Source organism: Neolamprologus brichardi, chromosome 11 (genome assembly GCF_056152115.1).
Source record: "Neolamprologus brichardi isolate AB-2024 chromosome 11, ASM5615211v1, whole genome shotgun sequence".
Classification (NCBI taxonomy): Eukaryota; Metazoa; Chordata; class Actinopteri; order Cichliformes; family Cichlidae; genus Neolamprologus; species Neolamprologus brichardi.
In genome coordinates, this window is record NC_142114.1 from 8,466,776 (window position 1) to 8,487,691 (window position 20,916).

The window sequence follows — 20,916 nt, forward strand, 5'->3', positions numbered from 1 at the left end:
GTACTGTTATTTTATTTAGCTGAATTTATTTATTTAGCTCGAATGAATGAACAATGAATATTGTTACAAGATGCCTGCGGCCAATTAAAGCTTTATTTCAACACAACACTCAATGCAACAATTACATTTTACAATATTTATAGTATGCACATCATAAATCCTGTAAGTGTAAAACAATTTTATTCCACATGGTGGTCCTAAATAGTAACTATTAGACTGAACAGACTTGATTGAACATCAGTACTTCCTGCTTGGTAAAATCTGTTTACAAGTCAATCTTACCACTGACGCCTACATCATAAAAAATTTTGATGTTCTTGATGTAGAATATCGAATCATTTATTTGGATCATGTATAAATTCAATTTTCAGCAGCCACTCTAAATAAGTAAGAACAAAACCAAGATATACAGTAATGTGTGTGCGTATATGTGTAGGAGGAATAAAACCAGTTAATGTGATGGGACACCTTTAGCATTTGAAAGTTGAAAGTCACAAGTAGAAGTATAAAAGTCTGCAAAGTACATATTTAATAAGAACATGATTATAGTGGGTATTGCACTGTTGGCTCTTCAGATCAGCAAGTCTTTTAGACATGTGTAAAATGTCACAAATAAACATCTACATAAACAAGACACTGACTAATATTTACAAGGCAACAACAAAAAACAGATTGATTTCAACTGTAATCTGTATGATTTATTATTTTATTTTTATTATAAAAAAGTAAAGCTACTGCATATAAAAAGATATGGCGTGTATCACACACATACAGGTTGAACTGTAAATGACTGTTATGAGTTTTAAGTTTAAAAAACAGAAACTCCAGGATTTCTCTACATGTTAATTAGCACTAATCTCTATTTATCTGTTAAGACCAAAGTACTTTAAGTATTTAGTACTAATTGTGGCTTGCTGAGTAGAAGGCCGCAGGAAGACCAACACTGAAGAAAGTGACTTGTGTGGGGCAAACAAATAAAATCTCCACATAAAGAAGAATTTCATAAAATCAGGCTTGAAATTACATCATGAATTCTTCAAACAGACCTTATAAGTACACAATTAACTGATGTTGTATTTATAGATTTACTTCTGGTAACTTTTTCCCACAGAAATACAAAGAAAATGGTGTCGGAAAAATAATGTAGTTTACAATCTGTAGTGGTTCTGATTACTGCAGTGAATCAGTAAGCTCATCACTTGAAATCCTCATGTCTGGGCTCTGTCTGTGTATCCCTGCAAAGACATAAGCCTCTATTAACATTTGATAATATGTACGGTATGAATATGAAGGTGTGACTGTGTCCAGACTTTTCACTCTACAGTAAAGGCTCAGAGAGTTGTTAAAATCCTCAGAAAAATGTTTCAGTGAGAATGGAAGGCTTGACAAGAGGGGAACATCACAGCCTTGTTTCCCCCTGTCGTAGCACCTATGTAGTCACAGTATCACTTATGGGGACTGTCCATTTTGTCATCCAAGAGTGGAAAAAGCAGAAACATGAAAGCAGGAATCTCATGTCCGTGCCATTTTATGAACACCGGGTGAGTTTTGATAGTTCTGAGGAAAAACAAAAGCAGAATTGAACATGTTATAACAGGATGAAATTCTTAATTGTATCATTCTATTCATCTTAAAACATCAATATTCAGCAACCCATCAAAAACATTAACTTCAGGTCTTCTCATCAATTTCATGGGCGCAGGTATATAACCAAGCACTAAGACATGCAGACTGCTTCGACAAACATTTGTGAAAAAATGAGTCGCTCTCAGGTGCTCAATGTAACACTAAATATTCCACAGTTAACTGTTAGTGGTATTATAACAAAGTGGAAGTGATTGGGAAACAAGTGCAACTCGGTTCGGTGAAGGGGGGGGATTATGGTGTTGGGTTGTTTTTCAGGAATTGGGCTCAGCCCCTTAGTTCCAGTGAAAGGAAACCTTAAAGCTTCAACATAAACAGACATTTTATAATGGACTGCATTTATATAGCGCTTTTCTAGGCACCCAAAGCGCTTTACATTCCACTATTCATTCACACACTGGTGCAGGCAAACTACAGTTGTAGCCACAGCTGCCCTGGGACAGACTGACAGAAGCATATTATGTACAGTACAGTAAAGTGTCTTGCCCAAAGACAGAGAGAGCTGGGGAATTGAACCGGCAACCTTCCAGCAACCTTCCAGTTACAGATGAGCTTCCCAACCCCCTGAACCACGGTCACCCCGTGGCATTTTAGACAATTTCATGCTCCCAACATTGTGGAAACAATTTGAGGATGACCCCTTGCTGTTTCAACATGACTATACACAAAGCAAGGTCCATAAAGACATGGATGAACAAGTTTAATGTGGAAGGCTGACCTGCACAGAGTCCTGACCTCAATCTTACAAAACACCTCTGGGATGAATTGCTGCAGAGACTGCGAGCCAGGCTTTCTCATCCAACATCAGTGTCTGACCTCACAAATTGTGCAGGCTCATCAGGCCAGGCAGTGTTTTTCCAGTCTTCTGATGTCCAGTTTTGATGAGCCTGTGTAGTCTAATTTTTCCATTCTTTGCTGGCAGGAGTGACACCATCACTCCTGTGGCTGGTGTGCATTCAGAGATCTGCATACCTCTGTTGTAACAGGCCGTTGCCTTCCTATCAGTTTCTCCATTCTGATGTTTTCTTGAACTTCAGCAGGTTATGTTGCCCAACATATGTAAACACCACCATTGTGTTTCTGTTATTATTAGAAGATAATAAAATTCAAGTAATACAGTAAAACGCTAATAAGAACATCGCCACGTGAAAGTGGGGGTTTTGAAGTAAGCAGTGAATTGCAGCAGAGGTGCAGGTAGAGATCAGGAATTCGTACGCAGCATATACAATCAGGAACTACTGGGAATCTATGTTGAGCTTTAATTTCAGTTAGTTTTGCATGCCTGGCACCACCCAGGTAAGGTGGAGGCTTTCAAACGCAAATGAAAATACTGTAAGTTATAAAAATGCAAATGAGGTTGGGGGGCGGGGGGGCGCCACACCGGCCGGGAGTACCTGTGACCTTAGCCTCGCATATAATTGGATGAGGTTTCCATGTGACCAGGATCTTGCAGGTGATTGGAGGAACCTCGCGAAGAGCGTCTCTTATTACCATATGAGCATGTTATTCTCCGCCTGGTGAGAAGTTGTCAGGCTGGGTAGATTTAGGACACCGTGTGTTGGCGGCTTGGATTTTCCGTGCAATGCCGGGACGTCGTTTCTCTTCCATCGCTCCGGGAACTCCTCCGCACAGACCGGGGCTGACTCCGGACAGCAGAGACCACAAACTGCTCACTGCTGTGAGAGGGCTGTCTCGTCAGCTGGCTCGGTTTGCTGCTGATGTGAATGAGCAACTAACAGCGGTAAACGCAAAACTGCACTCCATAGACGAGAGGATGACCGCTTTAGAAGAAATAGTGAACTCCCGCGCTTGTGTGGAGGAGAAGAGGAAAAGACGGGCGCACAATCCCAAGATTGCGGTATGTATGTGTGCATGTACGCGGCGTGTGCGTTAAGGAGGCAGAGGAGAGCCGTACAAACACCCCGAGCAGGAGTGGCAGAGAGAAGCCACTGCTAACTGCTAAGCTCTAAACGACTAGCACATCTGACGAGCTGTGAACAGCTGGATGAGAGAGTTTGTTCATAAAGTCAGTTATGGTGTTTTATTTTGTAGGAAGCGGTGCGTCGTTTTCATAACGCCAAGGGAAATCGCAAGCGCTACAATCCCGAAGAAGGGTGAGATATGTCGTGTAATTTGTACAGGCTGTGTAATACATATATACATATATATATATCTCTCAATGTGATCGCTGACGTGTAAACATCTGGATTTCGCAGACTGAGCTCGCCTCACAATGAGGCAGTCACGTCTCATTTGGTCCAAGCTCTGGCTGAAAGTCCGGATTTGCACAACGTGGCTAGAGATGCCATTCTATGTAAGCACTGTTTGTGCTTTACTCTTTTACTGTAGCTTTGTCTGTTTCCAGGTTTGTAACATGCTCCTTTAATGGTTCCAGCTGCCTGTAAAACATATTATGAGACCATACGCAGGAATTTCCGCTACAGCCAGCCGGACCTTGCAGCCCAGGCTGAAGCGATGAAGACTGCAGCCCGCAGCCGTCAGAGAAGGAAAAGGGTAAAGTTATCTGATGTGATTTAAACTCACTGACAGTACTGCTGCACTGTTTTTCAGTCACATTAGTGCACAAACTGTCACCACACAGAGGTTGCACATCCACAACTGTATGTACTTCCTCTGCTTACAGCTACTGGAAGCCAGGCAGGGAGTCCTCAGTGCAGATGAACTGGACTTCTGGAGGGGTGTAACAATTGATATGATGTCCGATGAGGAGGATGGGGCTGTTGAAGGGGTGGCTGGGTGGATTGTTAGGCCTCCTTCCTTTCGAAGCAAAGAACTCACTGATCTGTGTGCGACTCTTCAGGCTAGATTGGAAGCTAATCCAAAATACACATCTACACATCACAGACGTCTGCATATTGGACCGGATTCAGACAGAAATCCTCCAAACGCATACAATCCAGATGCAGCAAAGAAACATTTCAAAGAGCATCTTATCCCCCAGGTTGGGTGATGGTTTTATTAACTACTGAGTAGCACTCAAGCTTCCTTATAAGAATATAGATGAAAAAGATTATAATCCAGTTTGTGTCTTGGTGTGTTTTTTATAGAGAGCTATGAATCATCACAACTTTGAGAACGACTGCACTAGTTACAAAACTGAAGAACTGTAAGTTTAAAAACAAAAGCATGAGACGCATTCTTCTGTTTAAATTGAATACCTGCTGTATGTTTAATGATGTATTTGCTTTGTGTTTTGACAGACTGAGCTCGCCCGATGACACAGACATGTCTCCTTTGGACGACGCTCTAGCTGAAAGTCCAGAACATCACCGCGTGGATAATGAGATCCTCCGTGTGACTGTGGCCTAATGAAATGAATTAAATCTCTGACTGAATGTCACCTCAAGTCAATCTCCACACTACCACTGACCTGTATACACGGGGGGGTTCTAAATGTATTTATACCAAACATTATATTTTATGTTGTACACTTTATCCTTGGTCTCTTATAACTGTCTCAGACTACATAAAGTTACTGACTGGTGAGATTAGGCTGTTATAAAATCATACAATCTTGGCTTTTCCAGTCAAGAGTTTTGATCAGTGGTTGCCAGTTTAGAGTTCTAGTCAGTGACTTAACCTTAATGATTTTGGGCCATCAAGGATATGTTGCTGACTAGAACAGCAGAGCTGAAATTAAAAGGAAATGCTCCTGAGCCTCTCTATCACAGTATGACATGAAGCTGATGTACAACAGTCCATTCTTTCCTTTTAGTGTGTCAATTTTTCCTCTCAGGAGATCATCAAGCCTCTGAGATACAGCAGTAGTTTTCTTTTATTATCACACAATTATCCATCCATTTTCTTAATCATTGTCACAGTTGACATAGGATGACAAGCCAATACATTACAAAGCTGCAGGAAATCACTCTCTTATCCAAACCTGCTGCCAGTTTGAAATTAACCCGACAAATATATTGTTGGGTTCTGGAAAGTCGTGAAGAAGAAGGATTTAACCAAGAACTCTGTGGCAATGTTCAGGCATCAACATGGTTCAATGGTGGTCACATCCTAGAGACCGCTGTGAGGACTGCTGTCTACATGTTGTAGCTGATTATGGTCATACATGACTGGCCTGTGGACTACTCTTGTTAGTGCTGTTATTGGTCGTTGCCAGCAGCAGAGAAGAGCAAAGTTAAAACACAGAAAGAGTGGAAGTGAAATAGTGTCCATTGTGTCTGTTCTTTTCATGCTTTATGTTTTTGATATGATGTCTCTCACGCTTCTCTCGTTTGTGGTGAACACCACTGTTCCAGCCCACTTTTCAACCAGTGAACGTTCAACCACATCGAGGGTCCATGGAGGACGGCACATATTCATGTTTGCAATAGTTGCATACCCCTTTCACTAGTCAAATACCTAAAAGCAATACCATAAAACAGGTTTTTAACTGCTGCACCATTGTGCCACTCCATGAAACACTTTGTGAGATAAAGTGAGTGACAGCACCTGCATCATGGTTTTAATTGCCTGTTGTTTTAAGTTTTATGCTTGCCTATTTATTCAAGCTGACTTTGCTCTTTATTGTGTTTTGTGCATGTGTGTTTGTGTGTGTATGAGATCATGTTGATGGTGCTATAAAAATATACTTTATTATTACTAACTGATCCAGTAGTTTCAGCTGTATTTGCATATTTGCACTTTCTGCTCACAGGAAACATAAATATATTGTCTTGGGTGTAACTACAGATTTACAGGCCTGAGGATGTCAGAAGTAAACCCACCAGTCCGTAGGTCTGGGAACATTATTGCCAAAAGCACTTGCTTGTCTGCCTTCATATGCACAATAGCTTGAGGGACATCCCATTCTTAAGCCATAGGGTTTAATATGATGTTGGCCCACCCTTTGCAACTCTTCTGGGAAAGCTTTCCACAAGGTCTAGGAGCGTGTTTATGGGAATTTTTGGCTATTCTTCCAGAAACACATTTGTGAGGTCAGACACTGATGTTGGACGAGAAGGCCTGGCTCACAGTCTCCGCTCTAATTCATCCCAGAGGTGTTCTGTCGGGTTGAGGTCAGGACTCAAGTTCTTCCACACTAAACTCGCTCATCCATGTCTTTATGGACCTCACTTTGTGCACTGGTGCAGATTCATATTGGAACGGGAAGGGGCCATCCCCAACTGTTCCCAGAAAGCTGGGAGCATGAAATTGTCCAAAATGTCTCGGTATGCTGAAGCATTAAGGTTTCCTTTCACTGGAACTAAGAAATTGAGCCCAATTCCTGAAAAACAACCCAATGCCATAATCTTCTTTCCCCCAAAGAGAGTTGCTGTTGTTTCCCAATCACTTCCATATTGTTACAATATCACTAACAGCTGACTGTGGAATATTTAACAGAGAGGAAATTTCACAACTGGACTTGCCGCACAGGTGGAACCCTATCACAATAAAACATTGGAATTCACTGAGCTCCTGAGAGCGACTCATTCTTTCACAAATGTTTGTAGAAGTCTGCATGCCTCGGGGCTTGGTTTACACACCTGTGGCCATAAAAGTAGAATCATTGACACCTGAAGTCAATGATTTCTATCAGCAATATAGTGCAACTGCAATACAAATGTAAATCAGGAATGTGTAGTCCAGAGGCTTCTGACAAGTCTCTTTTGACACAGACTCGATGATTATGAAGGTGTTTACCTAAGCCTGTGTAACAGTGGATCAGTATTTATGACAAATCACAAGTGATTTTTCTTGGTGGCTTCTTACAGTGACAGAATGTGAGTCACTCCTTTTCAGATGCTAATTAGATGTGTTCACACTTCCAACCCCATCCCCTGCAAGTGATTCATTCTTGCACAAGTGAACATCACATGTTGCAAACAATTAAGATCGAAAGTGCCGGGACTGAAGGAGATTTGGCTGAGTGGATGGGGCTGCACAGACAGTTTTTATGCAGTGTCCGATGAAATGAAAAACAGCAGGACTCTTACCCTCATGGCTGAGGATATCCAGGGCAGAAATCGGGACACTCTTGTGTAGACACCAGGTTTCTTGGACATGGCACAGCCAGTTCCCCAGCTCACTACTCCTAGCAGACGATATCGAGTGGTCTTAGACAAGCAGTCTTCAGCCACAAAGGGTCCACCACTATCTCCCTAAAACAACAGACACACACTCACATTTTAACTACCCATGGGAAAATATAAGAGAAAATCACATGCATGACACTGATATAACATCAAACCAGTAAGTATGCCAATTTATATTCATGCCAGTAAAAGAAGGATTTATCAGACTAAACAAAAGTAGACAGAAATGCTGCATGAGCACAATCTTACCTGACAGGCATCAGTGCCTCCTTTCTCATAGCCAGCACAGAACATACTAGTAGTGATCTGGTTGTCGTAGTAGTCAGGAGCATTGCAGACGGCGTCACTGATGATGGGGACATTGGCTTCCTGTAGAACATCTGCTAGATGGCCTATAGTTTAGAATGAGCAAAATTTAAATATGAGCAACTGTGTTTTTACCTGAATATAAACAGTCACGTATGAATAGTTGTTATCTGCAGTTGTCACAACTTAGTCATGCTACTGAAACCTTTCCCATTAAATTTATGTTATTGTTATTTAGTGCACCGCAGTATTCATGCAAAATATGATAAGTTTAAATACAAAAACAACGACTGAATGCAAGAAGACGACGTTCTATAGAAATATTACCAAATTTATCAATAACTAATGTAACGTATACTCACCATAGTACCCTACATTTCCCCAGCCTGTCACTGTTCCCATCTGTCCATCTATCAGCCTTTGGCCATATGCAGGTAGGCAAACAGGCTGGATGTATTCTACACACAGAGACAAACATGAAACACAAACAAATATTTATTAAAAAATAAATGCATACATTTAATGAAAATAGCAGGCAGTTGATTTTGTCACATTTCATTAACTCGTGTCACCCCCTGAAGAAAGCCAGCCATTCCTACCTTCCCTCTTACTTGATTCCCCCAAACCCCTCAGCTGTTCCCCTTTCATTCATGCTTGCTTGTTGACATCACCCAAAGTGTTTCCATCTTTTCTTTTTTTGCAGTTCTAAATGTTGAACACTAGATGTCAGACATGATGTACTGGAATAACACTTCTAGTAAATGACAGTATCACAACAGTATCTGACGCACTTCATCTCCTATCTGCAGTCTTTCTCAATTAGAGTAATTAAAGTAATCAGTTCAGTGCCTATAAGGTATCGTCACATTAGATTTTTTTAAAAACCTGTGATTAATTATTTCATACTTCAGAATTTTCAGTGAGTTGTTTGATACTTTTTCCAGTATTTTATTCAGTATAAATACTGTTTATGCTCTGATATTTTTATTTATATATACACACACACACACACACACATACATATATACATATATATATATATATATATATATATATATGTTTTTAAAATATGTCAAATATTCTGCACACAGTGCTTGTTTAAGTTTTAGTGTCACCCTAAAGCATCAGAAACAACCAACAGTTGCAATTTTTTTTATCCTGAAATAATTATGTTGGATCAAATTTAGGAGGTAAGTTACTGAAACCAGGCAGATTTTGATGATGTGCAAATGCGTCCTACCATTGAAAGTGAGAGGCTGAGTGAGGGCCAGGACAGCGATGTCTCTGCTGTTGTCGTCAATGTTAGCATCTACAAAGGGCAGGTAGCTGCTGTGGTAAACAATGGTCTTAACCTCCGCTACGTTGGCATTGACAGGTTTATTGTAGATGGAGCCCAACAGCACACGCCAGCGATTAACAAAGCGATATCGCCTAGCATTAGAAGAGCAAAAATAGGAGAGCTGTGATGTGTTTTTTATGCACACAAACATCTAAATTTCCATGCAAACACTACGTTAAACAAAACAGCAGGCAGAGCAGTCTGATGATTGTCCCTATGTGGCGAGGGCAAAATACACACACAGCTATGTTGAAAATGAACTTTTCATAGAAGTAAAATTACAGTTTCATTCAAACTGTCTGTACAAATTTATTAAACTTTCATGTATGCCTTGGATTTTCCAAAAAGCTACAATAATCCATCAAGCTGTTGTTTCTGTGTTAAATCTATCTGTTTCACTTACTCTGGGAAGCAATGAGCTGCAGAAACAATCCAGCGGTCTGAGATAATGGATCCTCCACACTGATGAACACCATCGTACTGCAAACTGACTTGCCAAGGCCAGCTGCCGTGCCTGGCGTCCACACCACCCACTATACGGTCTGCCGCAAAACTACGTCTGCCGCAGTCTGGTTTAAGATAGTAACAGTGAGGAAAAAGACCAGTTACTTTTTAAACTCTAGTTGAAAGACTGATATATTATGGACAAGAAATCAATGAGAATAGCAACATTTAAAAAAGTAAACAAAGCAGACAATAGCTTAATAAATACATGTGAGATTAGTAGAAAGAAGACAAGAACAGACCGTGTCTGGGAGCTCTACACACCGGGGTGAAAACAGTGTTGGTGTTGGGTGTCGGTGTATAAAGTGGGCCAGTGTGTCAGACAGAATGAGTGGAGATCTGCGATCTTACCTTGGCACAACAGTGTGAGAACTTCCCGGCTTTCACAGTCACTGAAACAAAGACGGACAAAGTTAGTAACAGCCTGACACAGAAAACATCCAAAAACTGAAGCCAGTGTTCGGCTGTCCTCTATGTTAACAGAGAAGACGAGTGAAAGAAGAGACAGGAAGAGCAACAGAGAGGACAGTGTAGTAGAAGGGCAGACCGCTGAGAGACAGCCACTCAGGTGTATGCGTTACCATGGATACAATGAGTCTTTGATTTTCTTGCCATAGCTGAGCTCTTCCTGTCTGACGCAGAAGAAGTCTCCAGCATCGCCGCTGGCCTCTGACACAGCTGTGACTGAGTAATTCACCACGCTGAAACAAGCACGCACACACATTAGTCCCGAGGATGACAGTGTGTCACACTGAAACACCGAGATACAACTGTGAAATTACCGCACCTGACAAATCCCACTTCTTCACAGCTGATGCTAGCTAGCAGTTCATCAACTGGGGAGGAACACACCTGACGCCACCTCCTGTGAGTGGAGTCGAAGACTCTGAGATGCTGGTCAGGTGAATTTACCTGAACTGTGGGGAGTTATAAGAGCAACTTTTAAAATTACTGGTCCAATAGCACATACTCCTGTAATGTAGTATATAGATATAGATTTTTTTTTTTCTGACGGTATCAATAATTAAAGAATGAAGAAAAAAGAAAGAAAGACATACATTCAAAGCTATCAGTAGACTCACCATCATACTGTTCTATGTCTTCCTCCATTGTGCAATATGTAACTACAAAGTTTAATAAAAACAGCACATCAGTTTAATCTGTTACAGCAAACAATGAAAGCATTTGCATCATCAGACAGAGCACAGAACACAGAATATCAACTGCTAGAAATATCAACAATAACAGATTATGTTCGTCAACACTTTTGAACCAAATGTGTGTAGGTGTGCGAGAACTGCAGTCTGACCTACGGCCCAAACGGCTGCTCCAATGGCTCCCAAGGTCATCAGCGTTACACACACTCCAATTACCCGACAGGGGGTCAGTACACAGGTCAGAGAAATGCCCCTGCTCCCTGCACACACACATTTGAGGACACACAAACAAGCATACATAAGATAGCAGAGGATAATATAAAAGCATCTTTGCACAGCAACACACTGACAAGCACAAAAGCTCGCATGCTAACATGCTTGTGCAGCACTCCAGCTTTTAACTTTACATAACACACCAACAAATACACTTTGTTGAAAAGGTGATGAAATCTAAAAGAGTAAATAGTGAGCTCAACTAGCTGCGTAGCTGCTGTGTAGTTCATGTTTTTACTTTCCAGCTGCCCTTCAAACCCTCACAGAGATGGCTCAAGCCCCAGTGAGAGCAGACATACAGCACATTCCCTGGCACAAACTGAAAAGTACAAGTGACACTGATTGATCAATAGTCTAAAGTCTAGCATTTCTCCACCAAGCAAGAACAAACTCTTCAACTATGATATAGTGCCAAAGCTGTCCTGAGTGCACGTACTGTCTGTTTGTGTTGCACCTGCACTGGGGTGTCGCTCTCAGTGTTTCCCCTCCTGTCTGCTTTTCTCTGCTGTGAGAACAGCTTGTCAACTTGACCTTGAGTAATTACTCATTTTTCATTGCACACATGTGATGGACTGAAAACCTAACAGTATTACAGCATTTTAGTATGCCAGTCTCAAGTTCCTGGTATTGTGTCGGGTTGCTCACTGTCATGATCTACAACCATTTGGTCTGCAGTTTGTTGTAACAGTTTCATAAGTCCTGTTCTTGCTTTGACAACTTTGTTAAACTTCACTCAAATAATAATAAAGAAACTCGTTACGATAACTGTCAGTCTGCCGTGCAATCCCTTATAGTGAATTATATGTCTCCCCCTGTCTCTTCCCACTACCAACCATTTACACAATCTTCATCAAGGTTATAACTACAGCACATCTAAAATCAGATGACTTGCAGCTTCAAATCTTTACTACTGTACTTCCACTTCTCCTCCTCCTTCATGTCCTTGGCATCCACAGTGATACAAGTATAAATAAAATACCCAACCACACTGACTATATCAACTTCTATTTCACTGATATACTTAAGCACACCAGCATTAGTATAGTTATTAACTGATTGGCCATGATGAAACTTATGGAAATACTAAACTGTAATATGTCAAGCGGCTACTTGTGTACACAAGTGCTTCACAATTTGACAAGTCATTTACTGTACTGTAGCATCTTTACCTTATAGTGTAAAGAACAGCAACAACAACTCAAACATATTTATTGCCATTTTAGCCAAATAGTTCAATCTTTGTCTCGTCTGATCATAACATGTTTGTCCAGAAAGCATTTGGCTACAAATTTCGAGCTTGAAGATGTCAATTTTAGAAAAGGGACTTCCTTCTTGCTCAGCTCCGACTGACAAAGTGATGACATATCAGAATAACTTGTACTTACATGCAATTGCTTAAACTGAAGATCCTGTACTCTTGATCCTGTAGAAATGGCCCATTAAGTGTCTGGAATGAACTTCCAGATTTTAGTCCTATTGAAAATCTGTGTTCTGTGTTTAAAAGCCAGGTCAATGCCAGGAAACCAACCAACTCTTCTGCTGTGAAGAGTGGTCACATATCCAGCCAGAATTATGCCAAAGCTTGTTTATGATTGTAAAAAACATCTGGTCAAGGTGAACGCTGCTAATAGACATTTAATCAATATTAGTGGGAGTCTGTGTAACTCCAAATAAATTCAAACTTGTGCACTCAATTATTGTTTTTTAAGTCATTAAAGATGCATGCTGTACAATCGTTCCACTTTTAAAAGAGAACAGTTCATAACAAAGCCCAGAAATTACCATGACATTCCCTAAACATGATAACCATTTCAAGATGTCTGAGTAATGAGTGCACTTTCAACAATATGTCTCATTTTTCTGCATATTTTTAGTCTTTACATGTCTTTACACATCACCCTGGCTCCTTTGCTTGACTACCTTACTTTGATGTAGTATGGCAGATGATGGATAAACCTAATGATACTTCAGAACACTAGTTTGGATAAATTAACAGTTTAGACAATCTGTCTTATGATGTGACTCATTCTTAATAACAGTGAACAGTATGAAAATTATGCCTGTGTCCTCTGCAATTTTCAAACTGCAAATCCATCAAAGGACCCTTTGGTGGGCGGTTCTGACCTCCAGAGTTCATGCCTGACATCTGTGGCTCAGACACATTGAGTTGGCCTAGACATGTAACTGAAACAAACATGATCAGGTCATTTTAAAGGGTTCTTAAATGGTTTTCGTATTAGATCTCCTCCCCATCAGCCCTCCTGCACCACAGGTACTGACTTTATGTGGATTTTCTGTCCAGTATGTGATCAGCAGAAGTGTAACAGCAAAATTAAAAAAAAAAATCTTTTGCAATTGCATTAAAAAGAAAATATAGTGAGACTCTTCGATTCCACAGTTGCTGAATTTTTATGTTGTTATCAAGAAACGTGATAGTTGTGTAGACTTGCTGATCCAGGGACCTTAACCTTCTACTCTGCTAACTCCTCACACTGCACAACATAACATCTCCCTGACAGTGGCGGTCCTAGCCTGTTTGGCGCCCTGGGCGAACACTCCCTTGTCCATCTTCCATTGGTTTTAATTTTGCACTCCAGTATGAACACCCATCCCCCAACCCTTCACACTTCAGCAGCGAGCAGGCACACCGAGGGCTCTCGCACTCACTTTTCGCATATAGAATTTCGTCGGTGCAAATTATAAGTCTGTATCATAATGTCTGGTGTTTTCGTGTTTGTTGTTTTGTTTTTATTTTGTTTTATTTTGCGAGATGGTTATTAGATGCTGCTCCAACCAGCCAGTGAACCTCTCCTCCCTGTGTTGCAAGCAGCAGGCGCACCTCGCAAACGGAGGGCTCCCTTACTCCCAGCAAATGGGCGATAGAAAACCGATCGGTGCCTATGCCATTCCCAATATGCACTGGCATGACGTCGGGGCAGCATGAGTACGAGCAATTTTATTATTTTTTGGCCGATGCCCGTGATGTCGCCCCGGGCAACCACCCGTGTCGCCCGTACCAAAAACCACTACTGCTCCCTGACTAACTCTACCTGTACACAGATCCCTGAAAACTCCCTACGTCTTTCTTGCCTCCTCCCTCTCTTCTCTTTGTACCTTTTTCTTCTCCTCCTCCCATTCCATACCTGTCCTCTCCTCCACCTCTCCTGTCCTCAGGCTTCCCATCCAGCTAAATAATGGTGTTATTGTTCTTTGAAACTGTGAGTAACAGCTGTGACCCAAAGGTCAGAAGGAGATGGTGAAGATACAAACAGAGGTATAGAGATGTATGATTAAGCTTAACGACTCATGTTTGCTCTTTCACATTTTCTTTCCACCATACCTTAGCTCTAACAAAAATATGCCAAAAAGCTATTTTTGGCTGTTCTCTTTTCACAAAGAAATGTTGTTGGTTTTTACATTTGATGTCCTTCTTGGCACAACCCCACAGGGATTTCTGGATAGAGCCACTACACTACTGCTGCTTTAATACACTGCAGCCCTAAACATTGATAGACATCCAACGGAGACGTGAGACCAAAAAATGTCTAACTCAGTCAGGTCAGACATTAAAGGAGGTATACCCCTCCATCTTCCTATTACAAACTCCATGTGATGGCCAGCTGAGCCCACTCAAGAAACAAGAGTAACTGTCTAGAGAATTCACAGCGAACAAGTGGGCATAGTGTTTCCTGCCACCTGCACACTCCAGCCATCAACACCCACACAAAAATCTAATGTGTTTGAAGAAATGACAAAGCATCATATAGACTTGTAGTGTAGCTACATATGATCATATTCTACATGTGAATAAAGGTCCCTTTCTAACTGTTTCTCTCTCCAGTATACCCAGTGTACATGTGAAACATCTCTAGACTGGTGCCACTCACCCTTCTTGTTCCTCATATTGGCCGTTCCTTCTTTTTTCCAGCTATACTCCCCCACATGCCATTTTCCTAATCACAAAGCAGGCAAGAACAAGCTCTCTATTGTATCTACCGCTACCTGAGACCCACTTTTCTCTTGTGTGTGTGGGTATACATGTCAATGTGTGTATTATGAGGCAGGGCTTTCTGAAATCTCTGTGGTCTTAATGTCGATGATTGGATTAAAATAGTTAATGTTCCTATAAAGCACTGAGTGTAGTCCATATGAATGATATTAGGAATATACGCTACCCTGAAAGAACGCACTAGCAAATCCTGTTCATCTAACTTGACAGCTAACCAAAACATAAAAGCTACTAACAAAAGTTTTTACAAGATACAAGGTCTGAGCCCTGAGCTCTTGCTAACAACAAGCTTAGTCAACAAAAACATTTTAGTTAGTGCGTATTAGCAACATCACTGTTTTGGTGTAATTTTACCATGAAGTCCAAATTTAGAGCTGCTACAAAGTGTGTCTGGATAGATTGTTGCCATGGTTTGTTGTCTTTATGGTAAATAAGGGTAAGAATGAATCATAATATAGTACGTGACCAATCCACAGAGACGTGCAGATCATCCACAAACTCTTTTATAGTTTCCAATGTCTGTTCTCAATCATGAGTCACATGTTAGTCATTCTGTGGGATGTTGGATGTTATACTTTTAACATTGCATGTAGCATCTGACTGCTGGTTAAAAAGCAACAGCTGTGCACCAGATGACAGGTTAAGCCTCCCTAAACCAAGTTAAAAAACACAAAAACACCACACCACATGACTACTGTCATGTTACCACAGTGCATTTTATGATACGCTATACTGCCAAAAGTATTCACTCATCTGCCTTCACATGCACATGAATTTAAGAGACATCCCATTCTTAATCAATAATGAAGAATTTAATTGAATATGTCAGCCCACCCTTTGCAGCTATAACAGCTTCAGCTTGTCTCAGAAGGCTTTCCACAAGATTTATAAGTGTATTTATGGGACCATTCTGTGAGGTGAGACACTGATGTTGGACGAGACGGTCTGGCTCACAGTCTCTGCTCTAATTCATCCCAAAGGTGTTCTGTCGGGTTGAGGTCAGGACTCTGTGCAGGCCAGTCAAGTTCTTCCACGCTAAACTCGCTCATCCATGTCTTTATGGACCTTGCTTACAGAAAAAATTCTGATAATTAATTTCTTTATTTTGCTGTGAACCTATTGTAAAAAAAAAATAAAAAATGGGGGTGGGACTTTTATCAGTAGGAAAAACTATAAAACCTATTTAAACTACAGTTAAAGTAAAAATATCTGCCCTCCGTCACATTTTTAAAAGCTGTCCAGTGGGCCGGATCGCAGTCTGGCCAATTTCAGCCCCCCTGCCTTATGTTTCACACCCCTGTGCTATGCTAATGTTTATTAGGTTTGCTGACCCTCTCCATTCCTTACTGCATTGTCAGTATCTAATGTATCATCCTTTATCCTCTAAGCAGCGACAACTGGACATAGGGAAACCAGGAAGATCAGATATTTATGTAGCTGGTTCATCAAAACAGGTCTGATCTTGCTTCAACAAACACATCCCCTCCAATATAAATAGGAAAAAGGTTCAAGGGGTTTGCAAAATGAACAGAGGAATGTCCATCATCAAGTAAGCCTAGGTGTGGTACAGTAGGAGTGGGATAATAACAGTACAGGAGCAGAAAGAGACCTCACACACAGCTAAAGTTACAACACGAGCTATGAGTCATACATGTAGCAGTCATTATCACACAAGACTAAAAATAAACACGAACACAGGAAATATTAATCTAATTAGACAGACACACTAACCTATGAGAAGAGTGTGCATACACGCATGTGCATATTTCCTTTTCTTTACTTGTTCACACTTACGTGGTATATAATCATGTAGCGGTTAAGACAAACACAGATTGCCTCTGGAAGCTGATGACGTACCACCTAATCTTAGCTCAGACAAAAACAAAATTAGCCACAACATATGTGACACACCTAAGATGAAGCGTGTTTTCCATATAATTACACACATTAAAGACGCAGCCTGTGTTTGGGTGGACGCCTTTTCTGTGAGGCATTAGTGGCTCGCAAACCCATGCTGAAACACAGAAAGTAAAGCCTTGTCGAAGGAGAAGAACAGAGGAAGATGTGGAAATCATTTTAAGGAAAACTTCATTTCCTGGGAGACTATCGGCTTCAATGCTGGAAAGCTGTCCCTCGTGTAAGGTAAGCAACTTATAAGTAGCACATTTAAAAGAGATAAAAACAATGTTAAAGAACTGTTTTAGGATTAAAATGATAAGAGCTCTTGAAAGGTCATGTATTTATGTAGACATCACAAACAGAATGTCACAGTTCATACTGACACAAGTGCCTTTCAGCAATAATATGGCAAATAATCTTATCTTTCCTTCCATAAATTACAGTCAAGTCATTTGCAGCCATAAAACTTGTGTATAAAACTTTGCCACATCACATTTTAGCTAATACCAAAAGACAGGAGGGCATGTGTAGTCTCTGGTTTCTTTTTAATGTTGGTTTTCCCTGATGCTGTTGGAATAAAACAGGAGAACTAAGGTTACAGTAAGTAGTTAGTTTACGATTGCCAAGGGATGATGTTGTTATTGCAGTTAGTTAGTAACTGTGTTACAGTTTACCGTGCTAGTGTGCAAAGGACTTTGACATATCAGATTTCTACCTGGGTTGGGTGCTTATTCTTGTTGTAAGAGAAAAACATCAGCCAGTTCAAGTATATGTTTTTAACCCTAAAAGAACCTCAAAAATAAATCCAGTGACTATCATAGAGACAGCCAGCTTTGCAAAAAGCAGTTAATGGTTAACTGTCATGTGGACTGATGTCTCTTCCCAGACACAGAAAGTAGGCAGCATGGGCTGCAGCATGACCAGCGCAGCATTTCAATCTTCAGATATGTGTGCATGCATGCATGTGTGTGTGTGTGTGCGTGCATGCGTGTGTGTGAGTGTGTGTGTGTGTGTGTGTGTGCATGCGTGTGTGCGTGTGTGTGTGTGTGTGAAAGGCAGGAGGTAAGACAGCAAAGACTTGTATATTTCATATGCGCACTCACCCATCTTTCCTTCAGTCACAACTTTTTCAGCATACATTTGTGCACAACAGGAAGCAACAGTCGACAGCTGCAGTTTCTTCCTTTCTCTTCCTCTCCTTGACTCCTTGAGGCAGATGGTCCAAGTCCTTGGTGCTCCCTTTTGTCTGGTAGCATGACATTGATAGGATTGTGTAAAAAAGATTTAAAAAATCGATACAGCAGGTAGTATAATATTGTACTATAGTCTATCTTTGGGCAGAAACAATTCACTCAAAACCTGCTTTGATAAATTTCATGATCTCTAAAACATCTGATCTTTATATTTTCAATTAATTCCTGAAACTCTGAGATGTTACAGCAGCTGTTAGTCACTGACTTTGTTTAATTCAGAGGATTATGTCTATCCTCTATACCCAAGACCTGCACCCCTCCAGGCTTTCCAACAAGTTCCTGTTACATTGTGCTCGACTATGAATTACACCCTCACTTGCCACTTTATTAGGAACACCTTGCTAGTACCAGATTAAATCCACTTTTGCCTTCACTACTCCCTTAATTTTTCATGTCATAGATTTAACAATTTGTTGAAAACATTTGGTCCATATCCACTCGACAGTATCACACAGTTGCTGCAGACTTGATGGCTGCACATCCATGCTAGGAATCTCCTGTTTCATCACATCCCAAAAAGGCACTCTGTTGGATTGAGATCTGGTGACTGTGGAGGCCATTTGAGTACCATGAACTCATTGCAGTGCTCAAGAAACCAGGCTGAGATGATCTGAACTTTGCAACATGGTTCACTATTATCCTGGAAGCAGCCATTAGAAGATGAGTACACTGTGGTCATAAAGCGATGGACACAGTCAGCAACAGTGGTGTTTAAACAATGCACAGTTCATACTAAGGTGCCCAAAATGTGCCAAAAAAGATAATCCCCATCATTATACCACCACCATCGACCAGAACATATAAAACAAGGCAGCGTGAATCCACGCAACACCAAATTCTGACCCTATCAGCAGAAATCAAGACTCATCAATCCAGATAATGTTTTTTCAGTCTCCTATTATCCAGCTTTAGATTACAATACACAGGACAAGCCTGTGTGAATTGAAATCTCGACTTCCTGTTATTAACCAATCTGCTTCGAGGTTTGACAAGTTTGGAGATTCTCTTCTGCATACCTTCGTAATGTGTGGTTATCTGAGCTGCTGTTTCCTTCCTATCAGTTCAAAGCAGTCTGGTCATTCTCCTCTGACCTCTGACATGAACACAGTATTTTCTCTCACAGAACTGTCACTCACTGGACATTTTCTACTTTTCTGACAATTCCCAGCAAACCCTGGAGATAGTTGAGTTGGAAAAATCCCAGCAGATCGGCAGTTTCTGAAATACTCAAATGAGTCCATCTGGCATCAACAACAATCTATGTCCAAAGTCACTTAAATCCTTCCTCTTCTCCAATCTGATGCTTGGTTTGAGCAGGTCGTGTTAACCATATCTGCATGCCTAAATGCATCAGTTTGCTGCCAAGGACCTAAAAATGTGGCTAGTGAGTGTAATTACATGTGCGTAATAACAGATAAGTGGATGATGATCATTTAAAAATTAGTTACAATTTTTGCTGCTTTTGAAAAAGCACAACATACATACAACATACAAATGAGATCACTGAGATCCGAAGATCTCATTTAAAGCAATGTATCCTGGCTGTATAAAAGTCACATTGCCATTCTATACATCACAATGTAAAACCTGTGCTGTGACGTTTGAAAAGTGTTTGTTTGTAGGCTAATATTGGCAGTGAGTATTGGAGACTAATTTAAACCGCTGAGGGTCACTGATTAAACAGGTTAAACAGACCCAAGGGCATTTTAAAAAGCTCGCCATATAAACTTTAAATAATTAAAATATCTCTGCCAACTTTAGTTTAGACTATTTCAAATAACCTTAGCAAGGTTAACTCCTTAAGGAGAAAACGAAATGAGCGTGACTGCTAATAACCAACAAGGCTTAAAGACACCATTCAAATCGCCTTCCAGACAATGACTCACCTGTCTGTTTTCCTCAGCTACAGGTGGAGCCTTTCGCTTTAAAAAGATGTACAAATCAAAAGAAGGCCCATAAAACCTCTAATAGCAAGAAATTGGATAGCAATTTTAAACGCCAACAAGGATAAATCCCAAACTTTCCGAGCTTTTGCCAAGTAAATCCTTCCCCCCTTTTTTGCTCTCTCCACAGGTTACTGACCCCAACAAAGAAGACGAAGAAAAAACAGTAAACAGCCGTTTTCTACGACAGCTCTTCCTGTCAACCAAAACCACCAGAGCTCGCTTCTAACTGGAGAGAGAGGAACATTTGGACGAATTAAAACAAACTTTTAGTTTCGTCGCTCTGTGTGAGCGTGTGCCGTGGTCGTCCCGCGAGCGGTCATCTGCGCACAAGAGAGGGGCACGAGTGACGTCAGCACACGTTTCTGAGTGGACAAACCGCGCGCGAGGGCTCTCTCGGGACCCCTACAGACCTGCCGCAGCTCAACGCACCGACATATAAACACAAGCTCACTGAGACAAACACTGTCAGCTGTTATTTTGTATATTATATTGAACTTGTTGACCTCAATGTCACTGAGTCAGCAGATACATGC

General features: G+C 40.9%; 2 protein-coding genes across 6 annotated transcripts; one reads left to right on the forward strand and one right to left on the reverse strand.

Annotated features, from left to right (window-relative positions):
* Positions 1–55: 55 nt before the first annotated feature.
* Positions 56–20,714, reverse strand: hpn (hepsin). 4 transcript variants are annotated; one of them, XM_087848085.1, is made up of 14 exons: positions 20,520–20,714; positions 20,324–20,359; positions 18,288–18,430; positions 11,156–11,263; positions 10,929–10,970; positions 10,634–10,763; positions 10,428–10,547; positions 10,198–10,238; positions 9,746–9,911; positions 9,244–9,434; positions 8,366–8,461; positions 7,947–8,089; positions 7,599–7,763; positions 56–1,557 (listed from the first exon to the last, which is right to left on the reverse strand). In XM_087848085.1, the coding sequence occupies exons 3-14, from the start codon at positions 18,322–18,324 to the stop codon at positions 1,513–1,515; spliced, it is 1,284 nt and encodes a 427-aa protein (XP_087704211.1). In that variant the 5' UTR covers positions 18,325–18,430; positions 20,324–20,359; positions 20,520–20,714; the 3' UTR covers positions 56–1,512. The 4 variants fall into 4 exon arrangements, with proteins under 4 accessions (XP_087704211.1, XP_087704212.1, XP_087704210.1 ...); XM_087848086.1 differs by lacking the exon at positions 20,324–20,359; XM_087848084.1 differs by having other exon boundaries at positions 20,324–20,714.
* LOC118454500 (uncharacterized protein C14orf93-like) lies at positions 3,157–6,379 on the forward strand. Of its 2 annotated transcripts, none has more exons than XM_035909520.2 (7): positions 3,157–3,502; positions 3,697–3,758; positions 3,861–3,958; positions 4,040–4,158; positions 4,289–4,606; positions 4,713–4,771; positions 4,866–6,379. In XM_035909520.2, the coding sequence occupies exons 1-7, from the start codon at positions 3,227–3,229 to the stop codon at positions 4,972–4,974; spliced, it is 1,041 nt and encodes a 346-aa protein (XP_035765413.2). In that variant the 5' UTR covers positions 3,157–3,226; the 3' UTR covers positions 4,975–6,379. The 2 variants fall into 2 exon arrangements, with proteins under 2 accessions (XP_035765413.2, XP_035765414.1); XM_035909521.2 differs by having other exon boundaries at positions 4,687–4,771; positions 4,866–4,952.
* Positions 20,715–20,916: the final 202 nt, after the last annotated feature.